Source organism: Macrobrachium rosenbergii, chromosome 23 (assembly GCF_040412425.1).
Source record: "Macrobrachium rosenbergii isolate ZJJX-2024 chromosome 23, ASM4041242v1, whole genome shotgun sequence".
In the NCBI taxonomy this organism is placed as follows: domain Eukaryota; kingdom Metazoa; phylum Arthropoda; class Malacostraca; order Decapoda; family Palaemonidae; genus Macrobrachium; species Macrobrachium rosenbergii.
The window spans coordinates 10,953,668-10,969,145 of NC_089763.1; the positions used below are offsets into that span (position 1 = coordinate 10,953,668).

General features: G+C 39.3%; 1 protein-coding gene across 1 annotated transcript in view; it reads right to left on the minus strand.

Annotated features, from left to right (window-relative positions):
* The window catches only part of gcl (germ cell-less), a 113,381-nt gene that overhangs the window by 18,018 nt on the left and 79,885 nt on the right, over positions 1 to 15,478 (minus strand). Inside the window, exons 7-10 of the mRNA XM_067125240.1 lie at positions 11,252 to 11,368; positions 11,040 to 11,130; positions 6,222 to 6,420; positions 858 to 1,076 (exon numbers count right to left, since the gene is read on the minus strand). Coding sequence (XP_066981341.1) covers positions 858 to 1,076; positions 6,222 to 6,420; positions 11,040 to 11,130; positions 11,252 to 11,368 — 626 coding nt within the window. The remainder of the gene's footprint in view (positions 1 to 857; positions 1,077 to 6,221; positions 6,421 to 11,039; positions 11,131 to 11,251; positions 11,369 to 15,478) is intronic.

A 15,478-nucleotide genomic window follows, 5' to 3' on the forward strand; every position in this document is an offset into this window, starting at 1 on the left:
ACCTACCAGTTAAAAATTTTCAAGATCTAAAACTAGTCACCAAGACTTAAACCTATGCACTTTGCGTACTTCTGGGTTTAGTTTTCCCATGGTGACCAAAATAAGATCATGGGGAAAATAATCTGGGAGTAAAGCCATGGAGGTTGCTCCCTGTGCAGAGACTAAGTGAGTAATGAAGAAAATGGCTGACATATGTGTTCTTACCACATTGGTGCGTGAAGGATAAAGGAAGAACCTAAGCAGTCGTTGTGGACAAAGAGATAGACCTCTCTCATCTTGAGTCTTTGATATTCTATCATTGTGCCAACATGCACTATTCTGGCTGAGACCAACTAGAAGAGAATTCTTAGAGATTGGTTGATCTGTCTTATGAAGCCCTAGGGGGACCATGAGAGTAACTCCTCTGAGAACTCAGAGTGGCTATGCTATCAAAAATTACATACTTCTGTGATGGCATATCTTCAACAATTTTCATAGGTGATCCTACTGCACAAAATTCTGCTGTTAAACCAGAAACATTGTTGGGAAGGGAGAATTGATAATATATGTTCTGTTGGTGATATGGCTGGAGATCCTATGGCATTATACTATGAAAAGATGATGGTTTAATATAAAATGATGATGAAAATATTAAGATTTGCAATTGTGTACGAATAAAATAGGAAGACAAAGTTTTATTACACAAGTAGAACTGTTACGTAACACATCATTCTTCTACTTAAAAATGTAGATTTTGATTACAAGTAATTTGAAAAAGTGGGATTTTGCATTACAAGTATTACAGAGGAACACTGATAAGGTGGTCCATTCATCTTCTGAATACCATTAGGACTGCATTTGAAATTAATGAGCCTTACCTGTACATAATGCTTCTTCTGCCTGGCTGAACAATACTGGCAATGTTTTCGTTTCGATGGTTTCGCTTCAGTCTTAGAGATGCTCCATCATGGGTCATAACTAAATCAAGACCAAAATTGTATCCTGTCCATCTCCAAATATGCTGCCCTGCATTTGCTAAAACTCTTCCACATCTTGTACATGTACGATCAAATTCTTCTTCAGAGATATCGCTGGGTCTGGAAAATAAACAACTTTTAACAAAATTCTTTTCAGTGATAAATTCTGGCAATATTCAAAATTTTTAACTAGGCATTACAAAGATAAACCCCACAACAGTCATACTGTAATCGAGCAAATTTCTTGATAACTGTATCCACCTCAAGCATACCAGTTATATGTATCTATTTGCAAAAATATGAATTTGGAAAGAAAGCAAAATACATAATAAAAGAATTAAAACATTTGCCTAAGCAGAAATGTGAGAAAAATGTTCTGTTTTTCTTTTAAGATCACAATTCTCTTCATATTGCCAGACATGTGTTGGGGGGAGGGGACAAACCAAGGTGACAATCTGACTGACTTCACTGTTTCCATCACTCAGTCCTCACTGAGGGGCCAAGATGAACATTATGATATGAGGAAAAATTATAAATACGTTAAAATAAATGACGTCTTTGCAGGAATGATGACAAGTAAAATGAAAATAAATCTATAATAACCACAATCATTTTGAAGCCACAGAATAACTACAAAGTTCCCAATCTAACCTCAATGAGGGGCTTTCACATTTCCAATCTCTCTATCCTCAATGACAGGTCTGAGATGAGAAGCCTATCATCATCCTGCACTTTATTTTGCACAAAGAATATCCTCAAAAGTCTGTACAGCCCTCTTGGCTCTCATGCTGTCTGCTTCTGCATCCACTGCATGAAGCCTTTCTGTACCTAGCTCACAGCTCACTTAACATAATGTCACTGTGGAAAACATGAAGAAAATGGGATACCATATTAAATCCATACTAGTACAAATATACAACTCATCCCAATTCTCAAAATATCTTCCACTGTAATAATAATGATTTGAAAGGCAGTGGCTGGAGGATAGCAAGTCATATAGCCATTTCCTCCCTTACTTCTTAGGATTCTGAGACAACCATTGTTTCACTACCACACACTGAAGAAGTGTGAAAATGAAGCAAAGACTGGTGATCTATCAACAATGATAAGGATTGACATAGTCACTACAGTGGTGTTGTCAATTATCAACATCACTGAGTGTCCTTTCAACTGCTCTTGGAACAACTGCAGCACTAGCTACACAGCTAACATCTCCAAAACATTGATAAGCAGTCCTTTCAACTGCTCTTGGAACTGTCATCCATCCATCATGCCAGGTCCTCCCTGACTTCCTGACTTCAGCTGAGCAACAAGCTGAAGAGGGGGTCCCAGTATGCAGAACATGTGCGCTACAGTTTCCACAAGCAATGCTGACTCCACCCATGTGGCATAAGCTCCTCTAAGGGCAACAGATGCCGCAGGACTACTTGCCAAAGCTGAGCTGGTTGTTCCTGCCGAGATAGGAAATGCAACTTTACTTCCTTGAACCTCCTGATGCAAAACTCCACCAAGAAGGCTATTACTGCTTCCAAATCCAAAAGCATCCCTGGGTACTTTAACTGTTGTTTGGGGATGAGATTAAGACTTCCCCAGTTGACCAAGATACCCAATTCATGTAAAAGTAAAGAATCAACCAATCATCCTAACATCATTGTAATCGAATGCCCATCAAATGAGCCCTAGATGAGACCAAAGGAAATACTCTGGTAAATACCTAATGAGGTGTCCTAGTCCAAAGCACAATGCCTTGAATTGGAAAACAATACCATTGCAAATCAAGTGGAGGTACTGCTAAGAGCTTTGATCAACTGGTACCTGAAAATATTCATCTTGCAAGTCTACTGAAAGCATGAAGTCACCCTCTCTGATAGAATTTAATACTGAATGAGGAATTTCCATCTTAAACCAAGTTTGTAGTACATATCTGTTCTAGGAAGAGAAGTTGATTAATGGTCTCCAACTCCCAGATACATTCTTTACATGAAAATCTGACTGTAGAAACCTGGGGACCAATGATCTATTACTTCCACCGCTTCTTTGATTGGGAGCCTGTACCCATCCCAACAGACACTACCCCATTACAGCCACTTGGCCTAAGGGTAAGACATGTAACACCAATTCCTAGCAGAAAGGGAAGGGGACAGACACTCTCTATGATCCCCTCCCTTTCTCTTCGTCTTTTCTTCTTTTTTGGCTGCAGTTTTAAGGGTGGAGGCAAAAGGGTTGAGATGGCTGTCAAATCTTCCGAACAGAAGAAGACTGAGCTGGTTGTCTGGGCCCATGAAACATTGGTTTCTTCACCATCCCAGATGGTAGGGGCTTTAATGGAAGTACTGACTTGGGTCCGATCACTCTAGCCTCTGAGATAGACTTGATGGTTACTGCATGGCTGGTGAAAGAGTCCTGAGAACCAATCACTTAAACTAAATCACTGCATCAACACTACCCATAGGGAAAGGAAGCAAAGACCCTAACACCAAACTATTCCTTAATGCAAGGCTACTCTTATCAGAAACTAGCTCAAAAAGGGGGAGCTAAACTTATCCCTCTTTTCAAAAACAAAATAGCCCAATGGTTGTTACACTGGTGTGCCAAAAAGGTCAGGGGCTTATGTCCAGACACCCACAACCTCCAGAACAAGGTCTTCTCACTGCAAGGCGAGACACCTGTGAAAGCCAAGTTGTCAATACTGTATGTTCAAGCAAACGTCAAGTCATGAAACAGTCTGTAAAGAAGCCATGACAACAGATTCCAAGGCAACTGTCTGCTCAGCAGAGAACAAGTCCTGCCTGGCAGAACCTTTCCAAGGGGAGGTTGCTTGTTAGTCTGCAAACTGACTATTCCAGCCTCTGCACCCTCCAGTATGTAGTACCTCCTCTATGAAGTGAAAGTGGTGGGGGAAGGAGTCTGGTTGATCTACTAGAGGTGAAGAAACTAGCTGGCTGCAGATCAAGTTGTTCATCTCCTCCAAAACACCACAAACCAACTGAGACCATGTCAAACTGACTGAAGGCCCCACCTGCCACCACCAAGGAAAGCTCTGTTGATGAGATCATGGGCAGGCAAGAAGCTAAGTTTGCCTCCTCAAGACTATTACCCTCACAAAGGAGTGCAGAGATCTCTCATAAATACTACTCCAGCTGAGCCACCCTTGCTCACTCCTCATCTCCCACCTAACTGAACAAACCTCTCATTGGATAAGGCAAATGAGACTCAGGAGTTTCACCATATCAATGAAGTTCAGACTCTGACCCCGCTGCCCCTGTTCTTTCTCTTGGAAACTACCAAGGAAGATGACCTCCTCAAGTAACCATGGCAAGATGCAACAGGAGAAGTGGAAGCTATCACAGATCTCTCTTTCTCGCATGAGAGTACTCGGATTACACACATCCCAAATGAGAAAATGGTGTAGGCTCCACTCTATGCATTCTGAGAGAAGGGCCAGAGTGAGCACTAACCCCACTGCATAAGCACACATGGCCAGGAGACTTTGCATGCTCAGGGGAAACTGGTTGTTCTTGCTCTTCTCCATGCAACTTTTAAGAGGTACAAGGAGCAGAGCTAAAGGGAGCTACCACATACACTGTGCTAGCAGAACATACATACTCATCCTGACATGACCTCAAGACCTCAAGGGGAGATGAGGAAGGAACAGCACAACAAACACCCATATGTGATCTCCTACCCCATTTCCTCTCCAAAAAATAGGAACACATGCACAAAGCCCATCAAGACTTCTTACTTGAGGCCCTAGACTTCCATTTCTTCTTTCTTTCCCTATGCAGTGGAGAAGTTTGCAGAAAAGAAAGGTGTGGAGGATGAAGAGAAAGAACAACAACCATGTTTCCTACCTCTTATCATGAGCTGCGCTCTCTTTCCACACCAGTGGCTTGGTTGAGGTTAAAACCAAAGATGTTGGAGAAGCTACCAGAGGAACAACTACCGCAATGCCCGCTGCAATGGAAGGATCCCCTTCCTTTACAGCAATCATTATCTGAGATACTGGCTTGGGAGATAAATCCTTTTTCATATTCGCTAAGTCACCAAGACAGCTTGTTAATAATGGACTACCTGAAATGTCCAGTAAATGCCAGATCTTCCTCAAGTTTTCAGTCAACATCTTACTTGCTCGAAGAATGTCATTATCGTCAAATGGAGTTGGCAAAAGAAAAGATCTAGAAAGATCCGTCAGCAACCCTGGTGGAGTATACACCCTGACAATGAATCTTTGTCCTTTCTAGGTTTTCCAAACTTTTCCCACTTGGGAGAACAATCAGCACATTCCTCACATGGGGAAGAATGAATGCATGTTTTCCCCTACAAAACAAACAGTGCACATGTGGGTTTACCTAGGTTGGACACACTGCCGGTAAGTCCCCCACACCAGAGTTGCTGATGTTTCATCTCCAGTGAGAAAAACAAGGCAACAGAGACACTACAGACAACAAACATAAAAGAAAAGTACACAAAATAAAAGTAAGAAAGTAGCAACCTACTCATCCATGTCCAACCATCTCACAAAGAAGAAAAAGTGACCAGATAGCAAGGGTAGAGTGGGAGTATTCCCCCACTCACCTTCCATCTCCCCCATACCATACTCTTGTTTCCAAGTGCACAGCCTGTTCATAAATGCTGTCTGAAGACCTCCATATAAAAGGCAATGGTTTGTATCCCCACAGGAACAATTAGCAACTTTTCGCCACTCAGTCACTGGCATACTCATCAACACTATTATTCTGAGTACCAGAGGTTAACTAAAACTGCACTAAAAAAGTACCAGAGGTTAACTAAAACTGCACTAAAAAAGTGTACATTCATGGAAATCTCTGTAAATAAGTCTGATTAAGGAGCTGTTTTCATATTGAAGCCCAGTTTGCATTTTAATTTGGACTTAAGTATCCTCAATTAACAACAATGGAGCCTATCAATTCATTTTACCAATGCAAAATTTAGCCTTGGACAGAAAACTGACATGCTCGAGAGGTTCCAGAAACAAATAGTTATCAGTTAACTCACCACACCAGACCACCACTTTGCCAACCGCCCCCCCTCCCACTTCACTTCTCTCTCTCTCTCTCTCTCTCTCTCTCTCTCTCTCTCTCTCTCTCTCTCTCTCTCTCTCTCTCTCTCTCTCTCTCTCTCTCTCTCTCTCTCTCTCTCTCTCTCTCTCTCTCTCTCTCTCTCTCTCTCTCTCTCTCTCTCTCTCTCTCTCCTGCAAGTCTTACATTTCATAAAAGTCTCTGTCTCTTGTTGTTGGCAACTTACCCTCTGTCTTTTCCTTGGTCAATTCTCAACATATTGTACCATTGATGCATGCTGGCAGGAGTAAGCCATGATGGAGGAAGAATGTGATCTGAATATAACATTTCAACATCTAAATGATGGTAAATTAGATAAATTGTCCGTAAAGCTGAAAACACTTGTGCAAAGTCTCGACCCTCCTCCTCAAGGAACCACCCTGGCACTGTCAAAACATAAAAGCACAAGTCAGGTACAACAAATTCACTAAAATATTTCTTTAAAAATTTCAGCATTCATAACCACCTGCGGTTACTGTAAAACAAATAGATTTTGTCTGTTATTTTTATACTCTACGAAATTCGATCATTGTTATTTATAATGTACATAAAGGAAAGAGCATCCACATGAGAAAAAAATGGCAAGAATATAACTGAATAAAATGTGATTAATAATTTAAAGGGATAAATAGCTAGATAATTATTAAAGCTAATTTTTAAAGCAATTTGTATTTTTCCTAGGTATATCAACCAGAGCCTTTTATATTAGGAGTATCGATCAGTGCAAGACAGAATGGCCACAAAACTTGGTAACAAGGTAGTTAATTGGGGGTGAAGGGGGGTGAGCGAGGTCACATCCCTCACCCACTTACTGAAAGTACCCACTTTTCCTTCAGCTGCATGAACCATGTGGGGTGGCAGAGGTGGTTTTAGCCATATAAAAGGCTCTGGTTTGTATACCCAGGAAAAATACAAAAGGCTTAAAAATTTGTTATCCAATGGGGACACAAATCAATGCCTTTTATATTAGGAGATTTACCTCTCAGGTGGAGGTAGTCCCTGTCAACTGACTAGTGTTGAATGGCACCCACAGACATCATGCTCCCAGTGGCACAAACAAGCAGGGGATGCCATGAAACATATAACCTCCACTGATCTGGTGGAAAGGCTGATCAGAGAAGTAAGGCCCTGTGCTAGAGTACCCTGCAAACAGGAGGGGTACTTAAGGAGGAGACATCAGAGAACCTGTAACTAGCACAACACAGCTAGTACTCTGACCTAGATGCTGGTCACTCTGTATTCTCTGTATTCCTTCCCCAGGCTTAAAATAAACTAAAATACTCTGGCAGGATACTTATCTTGTCCAGGAGCTGGGTGCCTAAAAACCTGTGAGCAATCACCACAGGTTTCCAAAAATATCTAGGGGCCCTGAAGGAGACCTTCCTATGGTAGAATGAAGAGAGGGATGCTTACAACCTTGGCACCTGCGTTTGTTGCCCTGAAGCATAGCAAAGTCCATCCAAAAGGGCTAAGGCCTGACTTCATGTCTCCTTGAACGACTACTGTGGTTGATGTCCTCGTCAGAGAAGTCATATCTCACCAGCCACCAACAAAGTAGAAAAAGGAAGGGTGTTCCTGGACACCTCCTCTGATGCTACCCAAAGGTGAAGAAAGGGAGCCAGTGCTCCCAACAAATGCCAGGACCTTCATGAAGAACCTATGGCTTGCAATGGGGAGTAAAAAAAAATCCAATCTGTAACCACCAAAACCACCAACCAAGTCTCAGTGGGAGAGTTCAAAGAAAAAAACCTTGAATCTTGCTTCAGAAACTGACAAGTCCTGAGACACTGCTTCCCACTCAGGACAGAGAAAGGAAAGAGACAGAGACTCCACCCCTCTGACACAAGACAGGATGCCAGACATAACTCCTTGCTACTCTAAATTGAGTTATGCTGGTCGAACAGACCATCTGGAAAGGACTCTTGAACAAGGCTTCACCTATACACTAGTAAGGCCCTTAGGCTAGGATGTTGAGGACCAGTTTACCTCCCATTTGCTGATTCTGATAGTGAATATAATAAGTGATGAAGACAATGATATACTTGAGGGCTTAGGAGCTTTGGATACTAATGATAACAATAATGATGATGATGATGATCCAAGTCATCATAAGGAAGAGCTTAGTGGCGCAGAAAGCGATGTAAGTATGCACTCTGACAATGATGTAACTGCAGATGAACAAGAGGCATGTGTAAGAAGGTCTGTTTATTGATGCAGCAGGCATTCTAGGTCACGCTCATCAAGCAGCAGAGCTGAACATGAATGGATGCATGGCTAGAGCTTTCGGAAATGATGGTTGGACTGATGGAAGAGATTTTGTGCCTAATGATTACATTTCAATTGGGATGGCAGGAGTTACACATGAGAGTGGACTGAGTGATAAGAGTGATGACTCTGACTAGTTTAAAGTTCCTCATTGGAGGGGTGGGTATAGTTCTCAGCTAGCATGCTGCTGGCCCAGCGTTCGATTCTCCGACCGGCCAATGAAGAATTAGAGGAATTTATTTCTGGTGATAGAAATTCATTTCTCATCATAATGTGGTTCGGATTCCACAATAAGCTGTAGGTCCCGTTGCTAGGTAACCAATTGGTTCTTAGCCACGTAAAATGAAACAAATTGATATCATGGACAAGGTGAGACTGGCTAAGTGCCAGGAACAAGAAGGACGAAAAAATGGCTGGATGTTTGAGTAAAGGAATGGATAGTGTTTCTTGCATAACTTTACTAATGCCCCAAGTATATAAACACTTGTTAGGGATTACTAGTCAACTGCATGTACATCCCATACACCAGTATTTCTGAAGCTTATGCCCATCGATCATGTGCAGGCCATTTACAGATTTTTACATTTCAGAGATAATGGTTTGAGAGACCATCATTCCAGTGACAGACTGGAAAATAAGGAACATTGTGACGTAAATACCTGAACGATTTTCAAGATGTTTATATTAATTTCAAAAGCTTGTGATCAATGCAAGTCTTGTGTTATTCAAAGGGCGCCTTTTTTTAAGCAGTATACTCTATTAAAGACATATCAGTTTTGTGTAAAAACATATATTATCTGTGACTGTAAAACTGGGAATGTAACAGATGTTGTTGTATATTTCTGCTGATGACCCTTTAGGCCACTCAGGATTAGTTGTAAAAACACATATGGCACCTTACCTTGGCAAGGGTCATAATATATGTACAAACAACTTTTATACCAGCCATGGCCTAAGTGAATGTTAACATGAAAACAATGGACTGGTTGGTACTGTCCACAAGAAAAGGATGGGGGATGCCCAACTTTCCTTCATGTATGAAGAGAGGAGAAAATATTTTTGGAAAGAAAGGGCATCTTCTCACCATCAAGTGGAAGGACAAAAAAGTGTCTACCTTGTTGACAAAAATACACACTGACCTGTTGGCACCCACAGGGAGATGTGACCATCGGACAGGGGACCCAGTCATGAAGCCAGGTGTTATTGTCGGCTATGCAAAAAACATGCGGCTTGTTGACACATTAGACATGCAGATAGGTATGATTTAGTGTGCAAGATTGATGAAATGGTACAAATGAGCCTTCCTTCACCTTATCAACATCTCCATGCTGAATGGTTTTAACATATATAAGCCCAAAACTGGAAAGTCCATGGCTTTACAGGATTTCTCTGAGGGTTTACAAACAACTGCTCAACAAGTATGGAACATTTCAGCCTGAAAGGGATGGCAAAAGGGTGTCAACAACACAAGTTGATCATATTGCACCCCAACAATGGTACCTGAAGCACTACCTCGTACGAGTGCTGCCACCAACATAGGAAGAGCAAAATGCAGAAGTGTGTGCCATGTGTGTGTGCAAAGCGAAAAAACAAGAGGACTTAAAAATAAGTGTCAACCTGGGGCACCAGCTGTAAAGTGACCTTGTGCCTTGAATGCTTTAAAAAATACCACAGCCAACTTGAGCACTAGAAAATGAGAGGGGGGGGGAGAAAGAGCGAATTTCACTTTTGCATATCAGTTGCTTGGGAATATATACATATGATTTCTCTTTCTACTTATCATTAAATATTTTATATTGTATCGATTTACTGATTTTTTGTATACCTATCCATAAACTTACAATTTGCTATTTTTTCTAGTACATCTCTATTACCATATAATGTTAGCTGTCTTTGGAAACAGCAGTAATTGTAATTTCATGATTTCGTAATTTGAGAGAGAGAGAGAGAGAGAGAGAGAGAGAGAGAGAGAGAAAATGAACAAACACAAGAAAACTGTACGTATAAATTTTGTATATATTTTCTCATAAATTTACTCAGGGAATATTGTTGTGTTTAGTTCCTATCTTTTACCATATTACCTGTAATTTTAATTTTGCAATATCAAGTACACAAATATTAGAAAAACTAAAAAATTATCAAGTACACAAATATTAGAAAAGCAAGTATTTTTGAGAGCATTATGGCAAAGGAGCCACACTCCAGGCCAAAACTCATTAGGCATCTCAGTCCTTAGCTCACTGCTAGCAGATACTTTCACCTGACTGTGGCAAGTGCATGTAATTCTTTGGAGTATATTTTTTACACTGTGCATGTGCATGTTGTTCTCTTTCCATTGATGTATTTTTAAAAAATTTGTTGACCTCAAAGTATGCCCAGTCAGGGGTTTTGCTAATGTATGTTCAGTCTGGCCTGTAAGGGTTAACTACCTTGCTACCAAGTTCAATGGCCATTCCAGCCTATGCTGATGGATACTTCTAATATAAAAGATGACGGTTTGTATCCCTGTAGGAACAAATATTAATAATCAATAAAATAAATAAATAAAAAGAAGAGGACAAGTGACTGATCAAAAACTTAGGCAAAGGAATAATTCTACTCTGACAAGCATAGTAGAAGACAAAAGATTCAGAAAAGATAAAAAAAACAATTCAACAATATTGTGGGGATGCAATACATATCTAAAACTATCAAGTTTAATATATAAAACCACCCTGATTAATTAAATAATAATGCTTACCAGTTCTGTTTCTGAAGAACCTATGTGCTTCAAGAAAAGCAGCTTCGTGTGTCCCTTCCCATGAGGGATTTAATCGTAAAAAAACCCAAGCCTACAAGAGAAAATTTTCAAGTCACTATAAGAAATGAATATAAAAGGAACAATTATATAAGGCAAAAAATATGAATTATATACAATAAGGACAGTACTACTTAAAGAGCAATAACACCTACTTTAAGCATTACATAAATGCTGAACTCTGTCTGCATAACATACAAATGAGGAGAGGATAATAGTTCATACAATAAATCAGGGGGAATGTGTCGCAGAGTCGCTGGATGTTCAGTCACCTGTAAGGGAATAAGTAATTAATCAGAGAGGATATTAAAATTCAGACACTCATGATATAACACTATATGTATTACCTTAAGGCTCTGTATGTGGGATAAAGTAAAGCTAAAACCTTTTCATCACCATGTAATAAAATAACTTTTCCATAACAATGCCTTAATGCATTTAAAATATATACAGGTACTGTATTGTATTTCACCAATATCAAGGTCCCCATAACAAGTAAAATGTAATTGTATTACAGACTTGTGAAACCAACTGCTGACACCAGGTTCGAATGACTCCAGCTCTGAAAAAATTACAATAACTCTCAAGTCCCATAAATATGTACTGTATAAATCTTTACTGTTTACTGCCAGCAACAAAAAGCCATGTAAGAATAGTGTTGAACATCTTCATTACACCTAGCACTAAAATGATTAATGCTAAGTGAAAAAGCCCTTCCACATGTTGGTCCTTAACTTGAAGTTCTGCACTGTTCCTGTTTAGTGTCTGCTATGGACTAAACAGTCTAGGAGAAACCTCTCAGTAAAAGAAAAATGTTTGTATCGATGAAATATCTGATGAATTAAAATTTAGGAGAGTGGCTGCTCCTCAGCTCTTCAAAAAATATTCACCTGACAGATTTTCATTATACACATAATATGCAGATGCAGCCATTTGAGATCTATGATAATAACTGGATTACAGTCACTTCCCAACTTACGAATGAGGCACGTTCCAGTGGCTGTTCATATCTTTAATTGTTCGTAAGTTGGTTTTTAATGTCATTTAAAGGTACCGTAATCTTCATGCCTAAGTATGATATAAAGTCTGGTTACTTCATAAATACACAAGCACAGTTTATTTCCAACAAAAACCTTCTGTGAAACTCAAAAATATGCAGCATCAAAAAGAAACATAACTTGCCCATATGACTGTGTATCATCTGATCTCGTGTGCCCTGCAATCCTTGAAATTTTGTCCCCAAAACATGATTTCATCATATATATCGTATGTAGTGCGAGATGTATTTTCAAGAGATTATACGAGGCTACGCTTAAGGTGTGAGTTTCTTTTTGGTATTTTATACTATGCTAGGCTTTCTATGCCTGTCCCAGTCTTGGTTGATGCCATTGACAATGTACATTATATCCAAGCTAGCTTTTAACTAATAAACAAGCCTATAAGCAAAAGTTCTTTAGGTTAAATGCAAATCTTCATACATTCATACAAGCTTAAACTTGTGGCTTGTCTAAGAATTCATTATTATTTCTTATATTTAACAACCAATTACTATTGTGTGCAAGACACTGGTATAAACAGCAGCAAGTATTGATATAAACAACCTAATTGAGAAACAGCTGTTTGCATATGTTAGTTACTGTAACTAACTTACATTTATTAAGTGTTGCATTACAGTTATCAACTTATTAAAAACTTGGTAATTTTTTATGGTGATTTCCATAAATAGAAATAAAATAAAAGTTGTATTCATCCTTCACATAGTACAGAAGAAAGTGTGAAGAAAGTATGCCACTAAATTTAAGGTTGTAGCTGTGGCTAAGAAACGAATAACGTGCACACCACAAAGTGTTTTGGAAGAGGCAAATGCAATATCCAACACTGACAAAATCACACCTTTAATTCCTTTATATTTATTGTATTTATAAGCAAAGCAACTTGCATTTTTTAAACCCCATTTTGATAATTTACGAAAAAATGTATTTCCAAAATATGTTTCATTTAGCAACGAATGGAAGTTTAATGTGAGTAAAATGCAACTAGCTGATGATTTTAAGAATGTAAACATTACCAGAATGCAAATGGCACAAGATCACTGTGTTCATATATTATACCATGAAAATAATATAAAAATAATACATGAAATATAATTGCATATAGTAAGCACAACAAATTTCATTCAAATAGCAGAATTTTAAAGTACGGTAATTTGTATTTTTCCTAACATACGAACCTACAGGTTTTACATAGGATTTAACTTGCAGATGCAGCTGGAAGGGCCGTTTAACTTTCAGACGAGGTTGTTTACTACCCACTTGCCAGTCTGCAATCCACTTTGCCTTTCAGCCCAGGTATCAGAATGAGAGGTGGTTGAGGTTTGCCATAAATGTAAAGACCTTTAGGTTTGCATGTTAAGAAAAATAAAAATTACATTAAAAATTTTGCTATACTGTGTTTCTACACAAATACAAACCTTCAGTCTTTACACAGGACACTTACCAAATGGAGGGTAGAGTCTGAGACTGGTTTGGTTCTACTCACCTGGGAATACCTTTCTGGTCTGGAAAAGCTGGGTTAGGAATCCTGCACCTCTAGCTTATTAGACATATGGGATCTTGCAACTGTTAGACTTCTGGGCTTAAGGTAATGAGGTGCATCATTACTTTGAAAAAAAAAGGCTTGGAAGAACCCAAGAGTGTTGGAGAAAATAAAACTTGCTAAGAAGAACCAAGAATGTTGGAGACAATAAAACTTGCTAAGAAGACAAATGGGTTTGTTGTATTGTCTATCGCTCTCTCCCCTTGCCTAGAGAGAGAGGGGACATGTTTCCAAACCATCTACACAAGATGAATCGACAGGATGCCCTCATTATGTAGTCACCCATAAACTTGTCCGTCCAGCAAGTAATGGCTCGCTACCTGTCTGTTTGTTTAAAGAGAGAGAGACAGGTAAAAGAGAGAAGGGAGATAACCAGTCACTCACACCTCTTCTCTCAGGCTTACCAAACACCTTAGATGAGATGCACGTGTCCCCTAAGGGAACTGGATGAACCACAAACTTGTTGGGCAGCCACCACAAGACCCAAGAAAAGCATGTCCAAAGACATATGGGCAAGTCCTGAGGGTAATATGAGGTAAATGTGGTCTGGTGCAACCACATACCTGCCTGTATTACCTGCTTGAACCGACAGGTTCTTCCAGAATGCAAGGGACAGAGCGACACAGTCAAACCCTGCTATATAGCGGTTCAGCATTCAAGGCTTCAGTTAACTGTGGATTTTTCTGTGGAATGTATCTCCAACTATATCGTGGAAAATTCATTATTTGCAGATTTTTTCATAGACCAATATTCACTAATTATTGTATTTTCAAGACTAAATTTACATTTTTTATTAGAAAAAATATGATTTACAGTACAGTATTCACTAATTACTGTACCATATACATATACAGTCTAATAAAAGGCGTCCATAAAAATGCCAAAAGGTAGAACGTTAATGCTATATATTTTGGAGAATAACTGTCTCCCTCAAAAGGCAGGTAATGAATGAAATAAGAGTTACAGAGAAGCAGTATTTATACTCTTGGTATAAATACTGCTTTTCTGTAACTCTTATTTCATTCATTACCTGCTTGTTCAGGGAGACAGTTGTTCTCTGAAATAAATAGCATTAACTTTCTATCTTCTGGAATTTTTATAGGCTCCTTTTATTAGATGGAATTCTGTTTTAACAGAAATTATTTCACAGTCACATATACAGTATATAAATTTACACATATAAACAGATACTACACATATACTTTACATATACATACAGGCAGTCCTTGGGTTATGATGGTCTCGACCTATGTTTCCTGGTTACAGTGTGGTTCCCTATAAATGATCAAATAATTTATTTTTACTTCTGATGTTTGCGTCGTAAATACGAACGTTGTTACAAGGGAACTAGTTTGTTGAGCACAGCGAAAAAATACGTTGTCACCAAGCATTGCACCAATGCTGATGCTTTGTTTACATTCTGCTCACACACCACTTGATTTCCTTGAACTCTGTGCTGTGATGTTTCTGTTGTATTTTTTATATTTTCTACTGTTAATCATGCCTCCCAAGCATAAAGGTGACTCTTCTGATGGTAGTGCTTGTAAGAAGAGGAAAGCCATCTCTATGGAAGCCAAATTAGACACTGTGAAATGCTCTGAAAAGGGCTCAACTGTGGCCAACTGTGGCCACAATTATTAAAGATGAAGGCTGCATTCTTGAGCATGTGAAAGGATCAGCTCCCATGCACTCCATTGTGATTACAAAGCAGCGTGGTGGTCTTGTGACTGAGATGGAAAGGCTATTAGTGCTTTGGCTGGAGGACCAAAATCAGCAACGTATTCCAG